This window comes from Loxodonta africana, chromosome 11, assembly GCF_030014295.1.
Source record: "Loxodonta africana isolate mLoxAfr1 chromosome 11, mLoxAfr1.hap2, whole genome shotgun sequence".
Classification (NCBI taxonomy): domain Eukaryota; kingdom Metazoa; phylum Chordata; class Mammalia; order Proboscidea; family Elephantidae; genus Loxodonta; species Loxodonta africana.
This window is the reverse complement of record NC_087352.1, coordinates 21,977,126-22,001,294: the sequence shown is the minus strand read 5'-3', so window position 1 is coordinate 22,001,294 and position 24,169 is coordinate 21,977,126. Positions and strand designations below refer to the sequence as shown.

Here is a 24,169-nt window from a genome sequence, read left to right as displayed (position 1 = left end):
CAGAAGGACATGCTACCCTCCTACATGCATCAGTGTTTTTTCACCAACCAAGAAGCCCATAGAGCACCAGTGTCAAGAACATTTATTGAGGGACTCATTATGTAATTCAAGTTCCAGACCCTGTCCTCTGAGTTGTGTTGATATCATGAGGCTTTGTCATAGTGTTTATATCACAATGTTGATATCATGAAGTGAGTCTTTCTGTCCTGTCCTGTTCCCACCACAGAGTCACCTCATTAGCATAAACTGCTAGGTTAGATGCTCAAAGATACTTAAGATTGGGGAAAATCCAAGGATTTAGAATTATCTCTCAAGAATCAAGGACAAAGACCAAATTTTTATGGTAAAGTAAAACCCACAACAGTCATCACTTGAAGACAGTGGTGTTCAGGGACTCTCTTCAGCAGGCCTTTCAGATAAAAATGATTTTCATTCAGATGAGAGGTAGGAAAAGAACTGTCTTCAGTAGGAATAGAAGCAAATACTGATTCGACCTTTGTTATTAAATATTTCTTTTATTTTTAACATACATGATAGAAATATGTAATTTGTGGTAAAACTAGAAACAGTGATGCCCATAGAGAGTAAAATGTAAACCTTCTCTACCCTGTCACGTCCTCTACCATCGCTCACAGCCTCCATCAGGAACCACTCTTGTCATTTCTGAGGCAAGAGGCAGTGCGGGTCCTGGTAAAAGGCATCATTATGTGATGTGATTTAAACAAAATTTTCTCCAGTGAATGTGTTGTTGTGATAATTTATTCTTCAACTTTTTAAAAGTTTACACACTGTATGTCTTAGAATTTTGTCATGTTAGTAAACAGAGATAACTTATTCTTTTAGATGCTCATTAGAGCATTCTCATAATGAACATACATGGGTCTTTTACAATTTTTGCTGTTGTCGTAGTTGTTACTTCTGAGTACCTCGACTTCTTTCCAGATGTCTGCGGGTTCCTCCAGGTTGGGGAGCTTGAAGAGTGAGTGCTACGTCTAGGATTCTGCATTTGTGTTTTGAAAGGTTCTGGAAACATGCCACAGAATATAACAGCTAGCACTTATACATAGACAACACTGGGAATTCTTTTCACTTGCTTATTTCTTTTATTGTCCACCAAAATTAAAATCCCCAATGATGCAATGGATTTCATATCCTGTGATGGAAAAGTATAGTTATAAAAATGGCATGGGGATGGCACCTGACCTCCTGCAACTTCAGGATAGGAAAGGAGAATCAAGATCAATAGGCCAAGGCTCATTCCTATGAGGTGGAGGTCAGACATGCCTCCTGTCTCCACAATCTTTACCAATTCTAGCACCATCCATCCCTCCCATGGCATACTCTACTTCTATGCTGCGTTCAATAACTCATTGCAATGGCCACACAGAATACACAGATAATACTTATGATAATGGGGTTTATTAGGGAATTAACAGGTTACAATTCAGGTTCAGGAACTTTCAGCATACAGTTTTTCCACCAGGATAGCCACTTCTCACCTGTGCCCGCAGGCAAGCCTCTCCTTGGCCCTCAGCCTCTGCCCGGTTTCGACAAGTGTTACAAAGCTCTTTTAGGTCTGCCAGTAAGTGCCCCAAAGCACCCCACTCGGCTAGTAAGCCTCAGCCAAAATCGCTCAGCTCTAAACCCCTGGGTTAGCAAACCTAGCTCCACCAGGTGCCTGGAGGTACCCTGCTCCTCCAGCAAGCCTGCTGTCCAAAGGCACTCAGCTTTCTCACTCTGTGGGCTGGAAAGCCCACTGCACCATCCCTGCCGGTCTCTCCTGCCACTGCTTTTCGCCATCTCCATTGTTATAGCTCTCTCAGTTTCCTGGTTCCCAAGTCTCAAAGATGTCCTCCACCCCTGTCTCTTCCTTCTTGGTGGTGGTGAAATTCTCTCTTTCCTGCCACTGGAATGGCTCATTTTAAGCCTAGTAGGATGGGAAAACTGGTCAGTCCCTTCATAGAGTTCCATAGACCTTGTTTGAATGGTCCCACCCATCACTTGGGTGGGAGTCAAGACCATGGCAAGAAAGGCCACACAAAAGCAATCCGTCACACCACAATAATACACAATTAGGGACATATAACTTGCTCACTATTATGTGGATCTTTCAAACCACTCACATCAATCGACTTGATCTGTATACTGTTCTTTTGTCATTTTGTATGAAAATAAGAATTCTCCCTTTTCTACTCCTGAGAGGTAGTTTTTTGTTTTGTTTCTTTTTGGTCTTTGTTTTTTATAGGGTCTGTTGACATTCAGGGATGTGGCTATCGAATTCTCTCAGGAGGAATGGGAATGCCTGAGCCCTGCTCAGAGGGCCTTGTACAGGGATGTGATGTTGGAGAACTACAGGAACCTGGTGTCCATGGGTGAGTATAACTTACCTCCATATGTAGAATCTGTCCTTCTGTATCACTGCATTTTCCCTGTCAGTATCTTGGAAGCCCCAGCACTGTTGGATGGACTTTGAAACCTCTGTTCTTATGGCAGAGATTGAAGCTGATTCAGAATTGTAAAGTTTTCTAATATGGCATCGGAACTTTAGCCTTCCCATTTCTTCAGATGATCTGCCTGGTTCACTCTAGGTCACTGTGGTTCCATGCCTTACGTAAGCACAAAACCTTATGGCCAACTTTTAATATATCCACTTGTCTGGCTTTACTTCCATGCTTTTTGACTGAGTAGTTGTTGTAAGAGAGATAGATGTCTACATATTTAATACATTCCTAAGTATTCCAAAGGGGGCAGTCAATGCATGAATGTTTGAAATACTTTTCTAGAGACATCTGTGATGTTCTAAGCTGAACAAATGGCTTAGACTGTATTCAAAAGCTACAGCATACCATGTTCCTTTTTTCTGATAAACAGGAATCTCTCCTTTTGAGATGAATATTATCTCCCTTTTGAAGAAAGGGACAGAACTTTGGATGGTAGAGAAGAAGATGAAACTAGCAAATAACACAGGTATGTGGGAATGTGTCAAGATATGAATGTAGGTGTCTTAGTTTCTTAGAGCTGCTGTAACAGAAATCACTACTAATGGGTGGCTCTAAGAAGCAGAAATATATTTTCTTACAGGTTAGGATGCTAGAAGTTCAAAATCATGGTGTCAGCTGTAGGGGAAGGCTGTCTGTCAGCTCTAGGCGAAGGTCATTGTCTCTTCAGCTTCTGTTCCTCCAATCTTGGCAATCTTCATGTATTGGCCCTCTGTTTGTCCTAACTTTCTTCTGTGTCAAATATGTTCATTTATAAATGATTGGCTTAAGGAATACTGACATGGCTCATTAACACAACAAAGAAATCCCTATTCCCAATGGGATTACATCCACAAGTATAGGGTAAGAATTTATAACACATACTTTTTGGGAGACACAATTCAATCTATAACAATAGGTAAGAGGTCACATGGTTAGAGAAGAAACCACACAATTAAATATGGTTTGGAGAGACTCTTGCCCCAAGGGAAAAACACAAATTTATTTCTTGTGAGCTCTCAAGGGAAATTTTCCTTCCCTACCCTCTCCACGGAAACCCTGGTGGCGTAGTGGTTAAGTTCTACAGCTGCTAACCCAAGGGTCGCCACTTCGAATCCGCCAGGCGCTCCTTGGAAACTCTGCGGGGCAGTTCTACTCTGTCCTATAGGGTTGCTATGAGTCGGAATCGACTCGACAGCACTGGGTTTGGTTGGTTTTTGGTTTACTCTCTCCACACCCTGCATATCGCTCTCTGCAGATGTGTAAAACTTCATCCACCAGCAGTGCTGCAGCTTAGCTTGAACTTACATATGAGCAACTGATGATGTGTTCAGCAGTCAGTTTCTGGCCTTATATTGAGTGATAATATTGAGCTTCTCCGACGTTTCTTTCCACAGATGTAGTTGATTTGTTTTCTGGGTATTCCATGTGGCAAGGACCGCTTGTATAGTCACCGTGTATGGTATAGAGAAAAGGTATTTCCAGTGAATAACGTGCTGGTCTTGCAAAATTCTCTCATGCAATCTCCAGCATCATTTCTATAACCAAGGTTATATTTTCCAACTATTGATTGTACTTATTTGTTTCCACTTTTGCATTTCAATCACCAGTAATTATCACTGCACTTGGATTGCAAATTTGATCAATTTCATACTGCAGAATTTGGTAAAAGTCTCCAAATTCTACATCATTGACATTATTGGTTGGTGCTTAAATTTAATTAATAGTCGTATTAACTCTTCTTCATTGCGTGCATATGGATATTATCGTATCACTGACAGCGTTGTACTTCAGGATACATCTTGGAATGTTCTTTTTATGATGAGAGAAATGCTGTTCCTCTTCAAATTTGTCATTACTGGCATAGTAGACCACATGATTGTTGATTCAAAATGGCCAATACCAATCCATTTCAGTTTATTAATACCTAGGATATTGATCTCTAAATGTCCCATGTCATTTTTATGATTTCCAGTATTTCTTAATTCATACGTCATAATTTCCATGTCCCGATTGCAAATGAAGGTTCCAAAAGCTTTGCTCCATCAACATCGTTAAGGTTGACTCTGCTAATGACTAAAGACCCTAAGAGTTGTTGGATCACATCAAGGACATTATACATGAAGAAAGCAAGAGGTCATTAAAAAGAAAGAAAGGACCAATACAGAGGTCAGAAGGGACTCTGAAACTTGCTGTTGAATGTAGAGTAGTTAAAGCAAATGGAAGAAATGATGAAGTAAAAGAGCTGAACAGAAGATTTTAAAAGGTAGCTCAAGAAGACAGGGTATTATAATGAAATGTACAAAGACCTGGAGTTAGAAAACCAAAGTGGAAGAACACATTTTGCATTTCTCAAGCTGAAAGAGCTGAAGAAAATAATTCAAGCCTCGAGTTGCAAAATTGGATGCTTTGGGCAAAAAACTGAACGATGCAGTTCTCAATCATTTCTGACACCAGCCACCTTCATGGTATTTTCTCTCTCTGAACCTAACCACCCAAAATTAGGTCAGACCTTACTAGTAAAATGACGCAGTCCTTCCAATCAACTTCCTGCACTGCCTTGCTCCTACCCAGGTCAATAGACACAAATCAGAAGAACTCTATCCTTCAGACTGCCAAATAGGCAGGTGCCAACTTATGCTGGTCCATTGTCCCCAGTGGGTTTGATAGTTCCCTAGAAGGACTCACAGAACTCACAGAAAGGGCTGTATTTACAGTAATAAATTTAATATAACAACAAAAGGATACACACCAAAAGACTCAACAGGTGTTGCCCTGGGCGAGGTCCTGGCATCAGATTTACATTATTCACATGGATGTACCACACTCTCTCCAGTCCAGAAAACCCAAGTATTTCTGTGTTCAAGGGCTCTTATAACATTCATTGGGACCATAATGCATAGTCATGATTGTTATTAGGTGCTGTGGAGTCAGTTCTGACTCATAGTGACCCTGTGTACAACAGAAGGAAACACTGCTTGGTGCTGCGCCCTCCTCACAGAGGTTGTTACGCTTGAGCCCATTGTTGCAGCCACTGTGTCAATCCATCTCATTGAGGGTCTTCCTTGTTTTTGCTGACCCTCTACTCTACAAAGCATGATGTCCTTCTCCAGGGACTGGTCCATCCTCATAACATATCCAAAGTATATGTGACAAAGTCTCAGCATCTTTGCTTCTAATGAACATTCTGGCTGTACTTCTTCCAAGACAGATGTGTTCATTCTTCTGGAAGTCCATGGTATAGTCCATATTCTTCGTCAGCACCATAATTCAAAGGCATCAGTTCTTCTTCCGTCTTCCTTATTCATTGTCCAACTTTTACAAGCACACGAGGTGACTGAAAACACCATGGCTTGGGTCAGGCATATCTTAGTCTGTAAAGTGACATCTTTGCTTTTTAACACTTTAAAGAGAACTTTTGTAGCAGATTTGCCCAATGTCTCATTTGATTTCTTGACTGCTGCTTCCATGGGCATTGATTGTGGATGCAAGTAAAATGAAATCCTTGACAACTTCAATCTTTTCTCTGTTTATCATGATGTTTCTTATTGGTCCAGTTGTGAGGATTTTTGTTTTCTTTATAATGAGGTGTAATTCATACCGAAGGCTGTGGTCTTTGATCTTCATCAGTAAGTGTTTCAGGTCCTCTTCACGTTCAGCAAGCAAGGTTGTGTCATCTCCATATCGCAGGTTGTTAATAAGTCTTTATTCAATCCTGATGTTGTATTCTTCATACAGTCCAGTTTCTTGGATTATTTGCTCAGCATACAGATTGAATAAGTATGGTGAAAGGATACAACTCTTATGCACACCTTTCTTGACTTTAAACCAGCAGTATTCCCTTATTCAGTTCAAACAACAGCCTTTTAGTCTAAGTACAGGTTCCTCATGAGCACAACTAAGTGTTCTGAAATTCCCATTCTTCGCAGTGTTATCCATAATTTATTAGGATCCACACAGTTGAATGTCTTTGCATAGTTAATGGAACACAGGTGAACATCTTTCTGGTATTCTCTGCTTTTAGCCAGGATCTGTCTGACATCAGCATTGATATCTCTTTTTTTTCTTTTTTCATACTTTAGATAAAGGTTCACAGAACAAACTAGCTTCTCCTTAAATAGTACACACACTGTCTTATGACATTGGTTAACAAACCCACGACATGTCAACACTCTCCCTTCTCAACCTTGGGTTTCCTATCACCAGCATTCCTGTCCCCTCCTGCCTTCTAGTCCTTGCCCCTGGGGTGGTGTGCCCCTTTAATCTTGTTTTGTTTTATGAGTCTGTTTAATCTTTGGCTGGTGGGTGAACTTCGAGAGCGACCTTCTTACTGAGCTAAAAAAATGTCTGAGGGCCATACTCTCAGGGTTTCTCCAGTCTCTGTCAGGCCAGTAAGTCTGCTCTTTTTTTGTGAGTTAGAATTTTGTTCTACATTTTCTCTACCTCTGCCCAGGGCCCTCTATTGTGATCCCTGTCAGAGCAGTCAGTGGTGGAAGCCGGACACCATCTAGTTGTACTAGACTCCGTCTGGTGGAAACTGTGGTAGTTGTGGTCCATTAGTCCTTTGGACTAATTTTTCCTTGTGGCTTTAGTTTTCCTCATTCTCTCTTGCTCCCAAAGGGGTGAGACCAGTGGAGTATCTTAGATGGCTGCTCACAGGCTTTAAAGACCCCAGACACTACTCACCAAAGTAGAATATAGAACATATTCCTTATAACCTATGTTATACCAATTGAGCTAGATGTTCCCCGCAACCATGGTCCGTCCCCAAGGCCCTCAGCCCAGCAGTTGGGTCCCTCAGGGTTTGGATGTGTGTATGAAGCTTCCATGACCTTGCTTGTACAAATTGTGCTGGCTTCCCCAGTATTGTGTACTGTCTTACCCTTCACCAAAGTTACCACTTATCTATTGTCTATTTAGTTTTTTTCCATCCCCACCTCTCCCCTCCCTCATAACCTTCAAAGATTGTTTCTTTTTATGTATAAACCTTTTCATGAATTTTTATATTAGTGGTCTCATACAGTATTTGTCCGTTTGTGATTGACTTATTTCACTCAGCATACCTTCCAGATTCATCTGTATTGTGAGATGCTTTGCAGATCGATCATTGTTCTTTATCTTTGCCTAGTACTCCATTGTGTGTATGTACCATAGTTTGTTTATCCATTCATTCTGTTGATGGGCGTCTAGGTTGTATCAGTCTTTTTGCTATTGTGAACAATGCTGCAGTGAACATTGGTGTACATATGTCTCTTTGTGTGATGACTCTTATTTCTCTAGGATATATTCCTAGGAGTGGTATTGCTGGATGATATATTTCTATTTCTAGCTTTCTAAGGAAGCACCATATTTTCCAAAATGGTTATATCATTTTGCATTCCCACCAGCAGTGCATAAGAGTTCCAGTCTCTCCACGGCCTGTCCAGCATTTGTCATTTTCTGTTTTTTTTTCATTCATGCCAGTAATGCCGGGGTGAGATGGTACTCAGTGTGGTTTCGATTTGCATTTCTCTAATGGCTAGTGATGGTGAGCATTTCATCATGTGTCTGTTAGCCGCTTGAATGTCTTCTTTGGTGAAGCCTCTGTTCATTTCCTTTGCCCGTTTTTTAATTGGATTATTTGTTTTTTGTTGTTGTAGGGGTGTTGGATTTTCCTGTAGATTTTAGAGATCAGACCTTTGTTGGATTTATAATAGCCAAAATTTTTTTCTCAATCTGTAGGTTCTCTTTTTACTCTTTTGGTGAAGTCTTTTGATGAGTCTAAGTGTTTAATTTTTAGAAGATCCCAGTTATCTAGGTTATCTTCTGGAGAGCAGTGATATCTCTTGATATACGTCCTCTTCAGAATCTGGCTTGAATTTCAGGCAGTTGCCTGTCAATGTACTGCTGCAATTGCTTCTGAATGATCTTCAGCAAAATTTTAATGTGTGGAATTCATGATATTGTTCGATAATTTCCACATTCTATTGTATCACCTTTCTTTGAAATGTGTATAAATATGGATCTCTTCCAGTCGGTTGGCCAGGTAGCTGTCTTCCAAATTTCTTGGCATAGACGAGTGAGCACCTCCAGCACTGCATCCGTTTGTTGAAACATCTCGATTGATATTCCATCAATTCCTGGAGCTTTGTTTTTCATCAGTTTTTTCAGTGCAGCTTGGATGTCTTCCTTCAGTACCAATGGTTCTTGAACGTGTGTTACCTCCTGAGATGGCTGAAGGTCAACCAATTCTTTTGGTTCTTCATTTAATATTTTCCCCGTAGGATCCTTAATATTGCAACTTGAGGCTTGAATTTTTTCTTCAGTTCTTTCAGCTTGAGAAATGCCAAATGTGTTCTTCCCTTTTGGTTTTCCATCTCCAGCTCTTAGCACATGTCATTATAATACTTTACTTTGTCTTCTCGAGCGACCCTTTGAAATCTTCTGTTCAGTTCTTTTACATCATCAATTCTTCCTTTTCCTTTAGCTGCTTCACATTCGAGAGCGAGTTTCAGAGTCTCCTCTGACATCCATCTTGGTCTTTTCTTTCTTTCCTGTCTTTTCAGTGATCTCTTGCTTTCCTCATGTATGACATCCTTGATGTCATTCCACAACTCGTCTGGTCTTTGGTCACTAGTGTTCAGTGCATCAAATCTGTTCTTCAGATGGTCTCTAAATTCAGGTGGGATGTACTCAAGGTCATATTTTGGCTCTTGTGGACTTGCTCTGATTTTCTTCAGTTTCAGCTTGAACTTGCATATGAGCAATTGATGGTCTGTTCTGCAGTCAGCCCTTGGCCCTGTTCTGACTGATGATACCGAGCTTTTCCAGCATCTCTTTCTACAGATGTAGTCAGTTTGATTCCTTTGTATTCCATCTGGCGAGGTCAATGTGTAGAGTTACTGTTTATGTTATTGGAAAAAGGTATTTGCAATAAAGAAGTCGTTGGTCTTGCAAAATTCTGTCATGGGATCTCCAGCATCTACCTTCTATCACTAAGGCCATATTTTCCAACTACCGATCCATCTTCTTTGTTTCCAACTTTCGCGTTCCAATTGCCAGTAATTATCAATGCACTTTGATTGCACATTTGATCAATTTCAGACTGCAGAAGTTGGTAAAAATCCTCGATTTCTTCATTTTTGACCTTAGTGTTTGTTGTGTAAATTTGAATAATAGTCATATTAACTGGTCTTCCTTTTAGGCATATGAATATTATACTGACAGTGTTGTACTTCAGAACAGATCTTGAAATGTTTTTTTGATGATTAACGCAATGCCGTTCCTCTTCAGTTTGTTCATTCCCAGCACAGTAGACCACATGATTGTTTGATTCAAAATTGCCAATACCAGTCCTTTCAGCTCACTAATGGCTAGGATATCGATGTTTATGCATTCCATTGCATTTTTTGATGATTTCCATTTTGTACTTTGTACATTCCACAATCTTATTATTATTGGATGTTTGCAGCTGTTTCTTCTCATTTTGAGTCTTACCACATCAGCAAATAAAGGTCCTGAAAGCTTGACTCCATCCACGTCTTTAAGGTTATCTCTACTTTGAGAAGGCAGCTGTTGCCCAGTCATTTTTTGAGTGTCGTCCAACCTGAGGGACTCATCTTTTAGCACTGTATCAGACAGTGTTTCACTGCTATTCATAAGGTTTTTACTGGCTAATTTTTTTTTTTTTTTTCAGAAGTAGACCTCCAGGCCCTTCTTCCTAATCCATCTTAGCCTGGAAGCTCCACCGAAACCTGTCCACCAAGGGTGACCCTGCTGATATTTGAAATACCAGTGGCAAAGCTTCCATTATCACAGCAACACACCAGCCATCATTATAGTAAGACAAACTGACAGACACATGGGGGAGTCACGATTAGTGCCTCATAATACATGCATGGTTAATGGAATTAATGAATACACGACTGATGCATCATGCCACTTATCCTTCCTGAAGTTATTTGCCTGGTGTGGTCTTTGGGGATCCTGATATATTTGTTGCCTGGCTATTTTAGAAAAATAAAGTCACCTTTTGTCAAAATGGGGTGGCGAAGGCATCTGACCTCCTCTGATTTCACAAGGGGGAGAAAGAATCACTATCAGCATCAGCTGACAGCAGATTCCTGTTAGGTCAGTGTCAGATATACCTCCTCTTGGCAACCTTTTATCAATTCTGACACCATCCGTCCTCCCAAGACACTCCCTGCTTCTCTGCTGGGTTCGATAATTTGTTATAATGGTCACACACAACTCACAGACCATACTCACAGTTATAGGATTTATTGGGGAAGTAACAGGTTACAATTCAGGATCAAGAGTTACTCAGGATTCAGTTCTTCTATCTGGACAGCCTCTTCTCAGCTATGTCCACAGGCAGGCCTCTCTCTGTCCCTCGGCCCATCAACCTGGCCTCTGCCCTGCTCGGACAATGTTACAAAGCTCTTTAGTTCTGCCAGTAAGTGCTCAGGGGCACCTCACTATGCCAGGAAGCTTCCTGCTTGAAGGCGCTCAGGTTTCTCTGTGGGCTGAGAAGCCTACCATTCCAACTGCTGCCGGTCTCCTGGTCCTGCTGCCACTGCTTCTTGCCATCTCCAGTGTTACAGCTCTCCCTTCTGTATCCTGGTTCTGCTGTCTTTGCCGTCTCTCTGTCTTCTGTGTTGCAGGTCCTCTCTCCCTTCGTCTCCCTTAAAGCCTAGCAGAATGGTAAAACTGACCAATTTTCCCGTTGGCATTCCTTACACCTTATTTGCATGGTCCAACAGTCACCAGTGTGCATGAACTGTATTTACATCATCAGTAAACTATCCAGTCCAGTTAATGGCCCACAAGGACCTCATTTGCATAGTCCCACCTACTCATTTGGTGGGAGTTACAAAGACTATAATTAAAAGGGCCATATTAAGTAATTCACTGCACTGCATTGCACCTTTATTGTTTGAGAAATTCCAAGGACTATTTTCGTTACCCAGAAACAAAAGACCACCTCCAGTTATTTGTGCCACACAAGGGTAAGAATTTATCTTAGGAAGAACATTGTCCACGTTCACAAGCTCCTATCTTTGAGGATTTTGACCAAATTATTGCTCATGCCACATTGTTAATCCCATGTGTGTGTCATCGTTCATTCCTCTTCAACAAACATTCTTTAGATGCCTCATGTTGAAGGAACTCATGATATTGAAGGATGCCTACATTTTTTTAACTCTACTGTAATTTGTTTTACCCATTTAAGCTACTGCTACATTCATTTTGTACATTTTCATGATTTATAATAGCTATTTTATTTAATCATTTTGCAGATAAAAAAAGATTGATCAAATCCCCAATTTCCCAAGTCTTCATCCTCTTTGACACCGTCCACCTATGAGATACTTCCTCTTTCTGCTCCTGCCCACCTGGAGCTAGGTCACAGGGCACAAGTTACAAGGACACTGTCATTAAGATTGCCACATAAGTGGACATCTGCCACAAGTTTGGGAGTCCACATGACACCCTCACTTTACCTGCTGGTCACAAATTTGGACTTTTCCTTTTTGCCTTTCAGATGGCAGCCACAAGCTGGAGGGCCTTCCTTGGACCCCCCCTCTTTCATCTGCTGGGTTCCACTATTCCTTTGGGTTTGATAACTCCCTCGAATGACTTACATAAGTAACAGAATGTACTATACATAGAATTACAGATTTACTATAGCACTAGGATGCAAATGGGTGTAGAGCCTTTGTTGGCTTCATTATATGGTCATGATTGAGGCCCCCTTAACTATGTATGATATGTAAAATCATGCCTTATGAGTGTCTTAGTTATCTAGAGCTGCTATAATAGAAATACCACAAGTGGATAGGTTCAACAAAGAGAAATTTATTGTTTTCACAGTCTAGTGGGCCAGAAGTCCAAATTCAGGGTGTTAGCTCCAGGGGAAGGCTTTCTCTGTTGGCTCTGGAGGAAGGTCCTTGTCATCAATTTTCCCCTGGACTAGACGCTTCTCTGCACAGGAACCCCAAGTCCAAAGGATGTGCTCTGCTCCCGGCACTGCATTGGTGGTGGTATGAGGTCCCCAACTCTCTGCTTGCTTCCCTTTCATTTCTTGTAAGATAAAAGGTGGTGCAAGACACCCCAGGGAAAATCCCTTTACACTGGATCAGGAATGTGACCTGAGCAAGGGTGTTACCTCCCACCCTAATCTTCTTTAACCGCAGGCAGATATTATGATTTATAATACATAGGAAAATTACAGAATGGAGGACAACCACACAATACTGGAAATCATGGCCTAACCAAGTTAACAGATATTTTGGGGGGACACAATTCAATCCATGACACTGAGGTTAGTTAATAACGGGCTACTAAGTGGTCTTTGTGGTCTTTCTAGCTCCCACTCATTAATAGAAATCCTCAGGTGTGGTCTGAAGGTTTTAGATAAAGAAGGCACCTCAATTACTCAGGAAATTCCAACGATTATTTCTTAGGGACCAAAAGGCTAAAGTTGTTTTTTTTTAATAAGGACATTCATTATCACACACTCATTAATTACATGTTTTGATGGTACTCTTAGTGCTCTGTGTTTTACATCTGCAATTTGTGGGGCTGTGGAATTGTGTGATGAGTATTATTTTATCAATTCTACAAGAAGTGTTCTTACACAAGGGTTGAGGATTATAGCTTAATAGCCGTTTCCCCAAGTTCTATAAAACCTCCAGAATTTTGTTCGGAAATAGTTATTCCGTTTGTTCCACCCGACTTAAAACCTGTTTTTATTCTCTTAGTATTAACTTCTTTAGCTGAATATATTTCAAAAGACAGTTATTTCCAGCGTATTTTCTTTTTCTTATACTGCATGCTTCCTCTGTGTTAGAAGTCTTTTCTTCTTAATGGAAAATTTGTTCTAATTATACAGACTAAAATTTTGTATGTTTGTGGTTACTTATTAAGTACCTATTGGATTTATCATGGTTTGTTGGATTGATTTATGTATTAATTTTGATTCTAATGTTTACATGTTGGTTTTTGGAATATAACTGCCATGTACCAGATGTAAATGTTGCAAAATGCCTATTTTGCATGGGTATAGTTTTTTAAACAGGTATTCAAAAGTTTTTTTTTATTCAAAAGAATATTTTGTACCTCTTAAACTATTGTTTTCTTACATTCTTCCTGATTATACCTGAAGTTATTTTGTTTTGAAATTCTGAACTGCCATTTATTGATCATATTCATGAGATAACTTGACAGTGGATTACTTACCATTACATTATATGGGTCTGTGTTTTAGTATTTATTTGTGTACTGTAATTTTGCCTCAACATATATTAACATATTCGTCCTTTTTTTTTCCCCAATATGAGGCAACCAAGTAGAATGTGCTTTAGGATGGTGATGAACAAATATTCCATCTCTTAGAACTTGTTCTTGTTAGTTGCCGTCAAGTTGCCTCCAACTCATGGTTACCTTCTGTATAACAGAATGAAACATTGCCTAGTCCTGTGCTATCCTTGCAGTCATTGGTTTGTTTGGCCCATTGTTGCAATTGTTATGTCACTGTATCTCATTAAGGGTTTCCCTTGTTGCATTCAGGATAAGAAAGCCAAGTCCATCTAGTGGAAATCTTAGAATCTTACCATTCTGTTCCAACTGTAAGGATATAACAGATCTGCACTTTCTACTTCTCTGTTTACTTCTGACACCAGGTACTCACAAAGTACTTGTCTCTTTGACATCTGCTATCTAGGATTAGGTCAGATCTCATCAGTTAAAAGGACACTGTCCTTCATACTGCCAAATAGGCAGATGCCAGCTGCAAGCTCAGGAGTCCACACAACACCCTTACTTCTGACGTGCTTGCTGGCTTCAACTTTGGGAGTTTTCCAACTGCCCCTTCAGGGTATCAGCAGCAAGCTCATTGGCCTTCTCTGGACTTTCTCACTTTCACCTGTTAAGCACAGAATTCATGGAAATTGCTATAATTATGATTACAGATTTAATATAGCAAAGGATCCAGCTGAAGAAGAAGCACATGGAGTGAGGTATGGGAGGGTCCCCAGTGTAAGCTTCTATATCCCAAAATGGCACACTACTTTCCCACGTGTATCGATATGTTTCACCAATTAGGAAGGTAATGGAACATACATGTCCAAAGGCTTTATTGGCATCATCACAGTCATGATTGAGTCCTCATTTCATGTGAATGATTGAATGAATCATGTTCTCCTCACATTTTTGATCAGCAACTTGGTGGTCTTTCGGGCCTGGCCAGTCCCCATTCATTTGCACAAAGCCTCAGGGATAGTCGGTAGGCCTAGATAACAGAAAACACCTCACTCGCTTGAAAAATTCTAAGTGTTATCTATCACTGACCACAAAGGCCAGAGTGCTCTTCATTACCTAACACTCATTTTCTCTGACCCTCTTCCAAATTGGATGTCCTTATAAAGAAATTGCTGTTTCCTGATAATGTGTCCAAAGTCAGCAAGATATATCATGCCATCCTCACTTCTAAGGACCATTTTGGCCATGCCACCTCCAAGACTGATGTATTCATTCTTCTGGTGGCCCATGGTATATTCAGTATTCTTTGCCAGCGTCACAATTCAAATGCATCAATTGTTTTTCAATCTTGCCTTATCAGTGTCCAGCTTTCCCATATATATTCAGTAATTAAAAAGACCATGCTTGGTTAGGTACACCTTAGTCATCAAAGTGACATCTTTGCTTTTTAACACTTTAAAAAGGTCTTCTTCCACAACTTCCCAGTGCAATGTGTTTTTTGATTTCTTGATTTCTGCTTCCATGGGCATTGATTATTGATCCAATTGGAATGAAGTCCTTGACAACTTCAGTTTGTCATTTATCATGATGTTGTTTATTGATCCAGTTGTGAGGATTTTCGTTTTTTTTTAATGGTCAGATGTAATACATACTTTGGCCTGTAGTCTCTACCTTCATCAGTAAGCGCCTTCAGTTGCCTTGACTTTGGCCAGGTAAAATTGTGTCAACTGCATGTCACAGGTTGTTGATGAGTCTTACTCAGATCTTTATGCCACTTTCTTCATATAGTCCAGTTTTGGGTTATTTGCTCAGCATACAAATTGAATTAATATGGTGAAAGGATACAACCCTACCACACACCTTTTTCCAGTTTGAATCCACATAAAAAAAAAAATAGTGTCCCCTTATTCTTTTTAATGACTGCACCTTGATTCACGTGCAGGTTCCGTATGTGCAGAATTAAGTGTTCTGGGATTACCATTTTATGTATAATTTGTTATCATTTACACAGTCAAATGCCTTCATGTAGTCAATAAAACATAGGTAAACATCTTTCTGATATTTTCTGATTTGGACCAAGATCCATCTGATATTGGCAGTAATATCCTTCATTCCACATTCTGAAACTGGCTTGAATTTTTGGCAGTTCACTGTTGATGTACAGCTGCAGCAAACTTTAAATTATCTTAAGCAAAATTTTGCTACCATGCGATACGAATGATCTTGTGTGATAATTTCCACATTCTGTTTGATCACCCTACTTTGGAATGGGCACAAATACAGATCCAGTCCAGGAACTTTCATCTAAATTTCTCGACATAGCCAGTAGGTCTATCCAGTGTTGGATCTGCATGTTGAAGCATCTCAATTAGTATTTCATCAGTTCTTGGAGCCTTGCTTTTTCACTATTACCTTCAATGCAGCTTGAAGTTCTTCCTGTGGCAATGATGATTCTTCATCATTTGCTGCCTCCTGAAATGGTTAGATGTTCACCAGTCCTTCTTGGTACACCAACTCTGTTTATTGCTTCCATCTTTTTTTGTTTCATCAATATTTTGTCCATAGAATTTTCCGGTAATGCAACCCGAGGCATGAATTTTCCCTTTGGTTCTTACATCTTGATAACAGCTGATCGTGTTCTTCCGTTTTGGTTTTCTAACTCAAGCTCTTTGCATGGGTCATTATTATACTTTACCTTGTCTTTTTGAGCCCCCCTCGGAAATATTCTGTTCTTTAACTTTATCATTTCTGTGTTCACTTTCACTACTCTGTGCTTAAGAACAAGTTTCAGAGTCTCTCCTAGCATCCATTTTGGTCTTTTCTTTTTTTCTGGATTTTCAGTGACCATTTACTTTCTTCATGTGTGATGTCCTTGATGTAATCCCTCAATTCTTTGATCATTGGTCGTTAGTGTTCAGTGCATTTAATCTGTTCCAGAGGTGGTCTCTATTTTCACACGGGATGTATTCAGGGTCATACTTAAGCTCTCGTGCAGTTGCTTTGATTTTCTTGAGCTTCAATTTGAACTTGCATTTATGGTCTGTTCCGCAGCCAGTCCCTATCTTTCCACAGATGCAGCTGATTTGATTCCTCTGTAATACAGCCAGTGATGTCCACATGTATAGCCATCAGTTTTATTATTGGAAAAAAAGCGTTTCCGACAAACAAGTCATTGTTTTCGCAGAAACCTTTCATTCTATATCCGCCATTGTTCCTACCCCAAGGCTGTATTTTCCAACTATTGTTTCTTCTTTGTTTCCAACTTTTGCATTCCAGTCATTGGTAATTATGTGCACATCTTGATTGCACATTGGTTAAATTTCAGACTGCAGCATTTTATAAGCATCTTCAATTTGTTCATCCTTGGCATTTGTGGTTGATACATAAATTTGAATAATAGCCATATTAACCCCTCTTCCTTGGAGGCATCTGAATATTAACCTATCACTGACAGTGTTGTACTTCAAGAGAGAGATTAAAAATGTTCCTTCTGACAATCAGTGCAACGCCATTTCTCTTCAATTGCTTGTGCCTGGCATGGTAGACCATACGATTGTTAGAATCAAAATGGCCATTAGCAATCTATTTCCACTCGATAATGCCTAGGGTATCTATCTTCACATATTCCATTTCATTATTGATAACGTTCAGTGTTTTCTTGATTCATACTTTGTACAGTCGACATTCCAATTAGTAATAGATGTTTGCAGCTTTTACTTCTCCTTTGGAGTCATGCCATATAAGCAAATGAAGGTCCCAAAGACCCTCGCCTGTCTCCATCATTAAGGTCGAAGTGGCGCAGTGGTTAAGAGATTGACTGCTAACTAAAAGGTCAGCAGTTCAAATCTACCAGTTGCTCCTTGGAAACCCTATCGAGCAGTTCTCCTCTGTCCTGTAGGGTCACTGTGAGTCCAAATCAATTCAATGGCAATGGGTGTTTTTTGGTTTGGGGTACTTTTAGGAGGCAGGTCTTCTCTATTCATAGTTTGAGTGGTTTCTAACCCGAGGAGCTCATCTTTCAATGCTAATCTCTGACAATATTCTTTTGTTATCTGTAAGATTTCCATCAGCTAATTTTTAGAAATAGATCACCAGGCCCTTCTTCCTAGTCTGTTTTAATCACACAGTTATGCTGAATGCAGTACACCTTGGGTGACCCTGCTGGTATTTCATATATAGGTAGCATAGCTTCCACCATCATAGCAACACACAGTCCACCACGGAATGCCACCACTGGTCTGTTTCTCTTAGGGCTTACATTCTTTACATAGCATGAGTGGTATGGTCGTGTGTATTTAACACTGAACTTTCCTGAAAATGATATGAATTACATGTAATTATCCTTACTTTATTGAGGAATCCTATTAACTTTGTGTTCCTAAACGTTCGAAGACCAAAGTGCAGAAGTTCTAAAATTCTCTTTATTATTACTATTCCTGCTGGTTTAAAATTATGTTTTTGGATATGAAATATTTTCCAACTGTTGTTAATAGGAAGCTTATGATTCTTTATATTTTTTAGATATCATTTCTACCTGTGTGATCAAGGAATTATCAAAAGAGATCAGTAAGAAGGGAGAATTATTCCAGAAAGTGGTGTTGGAAAGAAATGAAAGTCATGGCATTGAGGATTTTCGCTTCAGGCAAGTCAGGGAAAATGTATGTGAGTTTGAAAGTCAGTGGGGAGAAGATGGAAGAAATAACAAAGGAGTTACTGAGGCCCATAACAAAAATTTCACTGGTAGAAGAGATCAGCATGTTAACAAAGATACAGGAAACAAGTTTATGACATGTTTTAAAAATACAATTGAATGCTTTCAGTCCCATGTGGCTGAAATGCAGAAATTGCACACTGAAGAGAAAATTTATGACTGTCATCAAGTGGAGCCGTCAGTCAGCAATGGATCTTCAATTCCATCCCTTCAAAGATTTCCTCCTAGTGTCCAAAGCAACATTTCTAATGAATGTGGGGAGGTTTTCTCGCATCCTACGTTGTTTACACAACACCAGGAAACCCACAGCAGGGAAGAACCTTACGAATGTGGGAAGTCAGTCAGCCAGAGGTCAATGTATACTAATCATCAGAGCAGTTACTGTGTACAGAGACCTTACGAAGGTAACGAGGGTGTCAGAACCATTGATTGTGGCTCAAACCTCACTAAAGATCACAGGATCCATGCCAGAGAGAAACCATGTAAATGTAATGTGTGTGGCAAGGTATTTAGTCTACGATTAAGCCTTAGAGCCCATCAGAGATTCCATACTAGAAAGATCCTTTACAAATGTAATGAATGTGGTAAGGAATTTATGAGACGTCCAAACCTGTGGGGTCATAAGAGAATTCATAGTGGAGGGAAACCTTACAAATGTAATGAGTGTGGAAAAACTTTTAACCGTGATTCACACCTCATTACACATCAGAGAATCCATAATGGAAAGAAACCATATAGATGTAATATATGTGGCAAGGTGTTTAGCCAATGTTCAGGCCTTAAACGTCACCAGACATTTCATAGTAGAGAGAAACCTTACCAATGTAATGAATGTGGTAAGGCATTTACCCGAAAACTAATTCTAGTTCAACATCAGCAAATTCACAGTGTAAAGAAACCATACCAATGCAATATATGTTGTAAGACTTTTAGTCGAAGATCAATTCTTATTAATCATCAGAGAATTCATTTTGGTCAGAGACCTCACAAATGTCATCAGTGTGGCAAAACCTTTAACTGGAGCTCAAGCCTCAGTAAACATCAGAGACTCCATCCTAGGGGGAAACCATATAAATGTAATATATGTAGCAAGATCTTTAGTCGATGTTCAGGCCTTAAACGTCACCAGACAATTCATAGTAGGGAGGAACCTTACCAGTGTAATGAATGTGGTAAGACATTTACCCGAAAATTAGTTCTAGTTCAGCATCAGAAAATTCACAGTGTAAAGAAACCAAACCAATGCAATATATGTTGTAAGGCTTTTAGCCGAAGGTCAATCCTTATTAATCATCAGAGAATTCATTTTGGTCAGAGACCTCACAAATGTCATCAATGTGGCAAAACCTTTAACTGGAGCTCAAGCCTCAGTAAACATCAGAGACTCCATCCTAGGGGGAAACTGTATAAATGTAATATATGTAGCAAGACCTTTAGTCAGTGTTCAGGCCTTAAACGTCACCAGACAATTCATAGTAGAGAGAAACTTTACCAATGTAATGAATGTGGTAAGGGTTTTACCCGAAAATCAGATCTTTGGAAACACCAACAAATTCACAGTGGAGAGAAACCTTACCAGTGTAATGAATGCAGTAAGGCATTTATCCGAAAACTAAGTCTACTTGAACATCAGCGAATTCATAGTGGAGAGAAACCTCACAAATGTACTGAATGCGATAAGGCTTTTTCCAAAAGATCAAATCTTGTGCGACATCAGCGAGTTCATAGTGGAGAGAAACCTTATAAATGTACTGAATGTGGTAAGGCTCTTACTCGAAAATCAAGTCTTTTGGAACATCAACAAATTCATAGTAGAGAAAAACATTTCAAATGTATTGAGTGTGGTAAGGCTTTTTCCAGAAGATCAAAACTTGTGAAACATCAGCAAATTCATAGTGGAGAGAAATTGTACAAATAATGAATGTGGTAAGGCTTTTACCCCAAAACCAGGTCTTTTGGAACATCAACCAATTCATAATGGAGAGAAACTTTACAAATGTAATGAATGTGGTAAGTCTTTTTTCCACAGATAAACCTTTTGGGATCATAAGAAAATTCATACTGGAGGGAAGCCTTAAAAATGTAATGAGTCCAGAGAGGCTTTTAGCAGTCAGTCAATCCTTCAGGGTCATGAGAGAACTCATACCAGAGAAGAAACATTACAAATGTAATAAGTGAGGTAAATTCTTTAAATGTGGCTCAAATCTCTCATCAGAGAAGCCATAATAGAAGTCATGTAAATTTAATGTATACGGCAAGGTATTTAGTAAAGGTAAAAGCCTTACAACACATCACAGATTTCATACTAATGAGAAACCTTAGAAATGTAATTACTGTATTTTTTTGCAGATGATGCACACATGTCTTGTGACACTTCTAGGGGTGAATTTCAGCCTCATTCATCCATATTCGATTGTGTGAAAATGTTACTTTTTGATCATATTTGTATAATTAACGTATAAGCCATGGTCAAAAACTCATGGATCAAGTTCAGTAGTACCCCAGTAATTGGAAAATAAAAAATTGAAACTTGTTTGCTCTGGGGCATTTTGTGGCCAGGCCTGAGAGTGCTGGAGTTCCTTGTAGTTGGTCTACATCCAGGTACAGCAGGTCAGAGACGGGTGGAGGGTTGGCTGGAGGCCTGCGTGCAGGCCTGCCATAGCCCAAGCACGGGCTGGTCCTCTGGTGGATGGGGACCCTTGTCCACACACATCCAGGTCTTACAGTGCCAGCCCCATGTAAAGCCAGGTGGCAGGACAATGCAGGTTTGGGACACCCACTGGCCCAGCCCTGCGGGGCCTCTGGGTACCAAGTCAGACCCATCTTGTCCAAGCAAGAGACATTCGATCCCTTTGTGCCTGTGGCTCTCACATATGCCTTGTGTGGTCTGTGTAAGTGGGAGATTCAAATGGCCTCAGCACAATGGCTGGCCAGCTGGATGGTGGGGTGTAATGTGCACAGATGCTTCAGTCCAGGCTTCTGCCTGAGTGGCCTCTCTGGCCCAGGGTGTGCAGTTCTGTGTACCTCCTGGGCTGGGGCCAGCACCCTTGGAAAGCCACTTTCTGAGGTGCAAAAAGTGATTTCTTCCCTTATTGGAGAAAGCAGTTTGCAAAACAGGGAAGGAATCCTGCGGGGAGAGGGGCTGCTTTAGAAACTCAGGGGTAGGTTGGTGAGGGTCTGCTGCTGGCAACCAAACCTTTGTGTCAGCAGACACCAAGATGAAACAATGTTATAACTGTTGAACAGAAAAAAAAAAATTGAAATTGAAGCCAGCAACTTGTAAAAACTTCTGGTATAGCGCCTTTGTCAAAATAACATGGGGGTTACACCATATGCAAAAAACATAATGCAAGTGTTATTTGTGTAAAAGTACAGTAATGTAGGCTTTTATGCAAAGATTTAAAACCTCCCAATTTAATAAGCAGCAAAGCCTTTAAGTGGGGTGTACTCCTCACTATACAGGGAATAGTGAGGGAAACCATATAAATGTCCCGTATATGGCAAGGTCACTACTCAAAATTCACAGCTTGAAAATCATCTGAAAATTTATGCTTGAGAGAAACCAGATTATTCCACCAACAGACCATGAAACAGACCATGCCTGTGCTTTGAGAGAGATCTTCATGGGAGGAGAGTGATAAGTTACTAGGGCCTGATCATGTTTTAGAAATAACAGAGGGTTAATGATGGTCACCTCCTTTGAATTGCAATAGCTGTTGTAGATCAAAGATTAATGAAAAATTAGTGTTGTTTTTGAAAACTGAAAAGAGCAATTATCAGAGGGGAGAATCAAAGGAACCAAAATGGAGTGTGTATGTGTATTTGATTCATATTTGACTGCTGGCTTCATATTTTGGTACTGATTTATTCAGAATGTATCATAGGTCTCATGTGTTGTGCTCTTGTCAGTTCTGACTCATAGTGATCCTATAAGACAGTAGAACTGCCCCATAAGGGTTCCTAGGCTGCATTCTTTACAGGAAGGAGCCCTGATGGCACAGTGGTTAAAGCGATTGACTGCTAACCAAAAATTTGGCAGTTCAAAACCAACAGCGGCTCCATGGGAGAAAGATGTGGCAGTCTTTCTGTAGAAATTACAGCCCCGGAAACCCTATGAGGTCATTATGAGTTGGAATCGACTCAAGGGCAGTGGGTATTCTTTACGGGAACAGATCGCCAGGTCTTTCTCCAGCAGAGCTGCTGGATGAGTTTGAACCACTGCCCTTTTGGTTAGCAGCCAAGCACTTAACTGTGAGGATGGTGTAGTCCTGGGCAGTGTTTCATTCTGTTGAATGTAGGGTCGCTATGATTCAGAACCGACTCGAGGGCACCTAACAACAAAAATGGTACTTACAACAATGCATTATTAGTCTATCATGGTTAAATAACACATATAAAAATTTATCCCCTTTGTGGAATTATACAGTTCTTTGAATATATACTCATAATTTGCACTTTAGGTATTCTCTCTGTTTTCTGTCCCTGGATATTTATGTGGCTATAATAATAATACCAGTACAGTGTAATTTCACAATCTGACTTCCTAACTCCTCCTTTTTCTATTCATGGATGTGCACTGTATAAGTCCCAATACCCTTGGTCATGGTATAGGTTAATGTGTCTTTTTTTATATACTTTTAGATTCTGTATGCTAATGTTTTGATGATTTTTGCGTTTTTAATCAGTAGGATACAGTGTTGCTTACTATAGCTTTATAGAAAGTGTTGATGTCTGTTAGTATCAGTCCTCCAGTGGTGTGTTTCTTCTTCAGTGTTGTGTTAACTATTCTGGGTCTTTTGTTTTTATATATATCACATGAGAGATATTGGTCTGTAGTTTTCATGTCTTTTAATGCCTTTCTGGTATTAGGGCAATATTGGCCTCATCAGGTAGCTTAGGGAGTGTTTCCTCTACTTCTATATTTTGTAAGATACATAAGAAAGTTGGTTTCACTTATTTTTTAAAAATTTGTTAAAGTTCACCAGTGAAATCTCTAGGCCTGTTGCTTTCTTCTTCGGAAGGTTATTAATTATTGATTCAATATATTTAGTAGTTATAGGTCTATTCAGATAATCTGTTTGTCCTGGAGTGAAGTCTAGTAGTTGGTGTCTTTCAAAGTATTCATCAGTTTCCTCTAAGTTGTCAGATTTGTGGTCATAGGGTTGTTCGTTGTATCTGTTTATCATTATTTTGGTGTCTGTCTGAAGCTTGGTTCTCTAGAGAAGCAAAACCAGTGAAGCATGCGTATGGAAATAGAGAGAGAGGTATATTTATCTCAAAGAAATGGCTCACACGGTTGTAGAGGCTGGGAAGGCCCAAGTTCATGGGTCAGGAGTCAGGCTGGAGGCTTCTCCTGACTCATGTAGCTGCAAATTTGGCAGGTAAGCTGCTCACTTAAGTCCCTAGAACCAAAGATCAGATAACAACAAGCCAGATGCAGGATCCAGAGTAAGAGCCTTGCTAGAACATCCATTTATATACTGGAGGCAGGTCACATCCCCAAGGAAACTTCCCTTCAGCTGATGGACTGCTCATAGCAGATCTCTTCATAGAGTTGACTACATCATTATATAACTGCCAGACTACAATTTAACTGCCAAACCACTGAGAATCATTGACCAGCCAAGTTGACAGACAATGTTAACCATCACAGTCCACCCCTTGTTAACCTGACACCTGTACACATTTCTTTAAACTATACATGATCTCTAAATAAGACAATTATAAAGTCATACTTGCT

General features: G+C 39.9%; 1 protein-coding gene across 1 annotated transcript; it reads left to right on the top strand.

The window, feature by feature from the left end:
• The first annotated feature begins 1,411 nt into the window (after positions 1-1,411).
• On the top strand, positions 1,412-20,565 carry LOC100657042 (zinc finger protein 160-like). Its single transcript, XM_064293176.1, has 4 exons — positions 1,412-1,582; positions 2,246-2,372; positions 2,872-2,967; positions 18,240-20,565. The coding sequence occupies exons 1-4, from the start codon at positions 1,412-1,414 to the stop codon at positions 20,345-20,347; spliced, it is 2,502 nt and encodes an 833-aa protein (XP_064149246.1). The 3' UTR covers positions 20,348-20,565.
• The last annotated feature ends 3,604 nt before the right edge of the window (positions 20,566-24,169 follow it).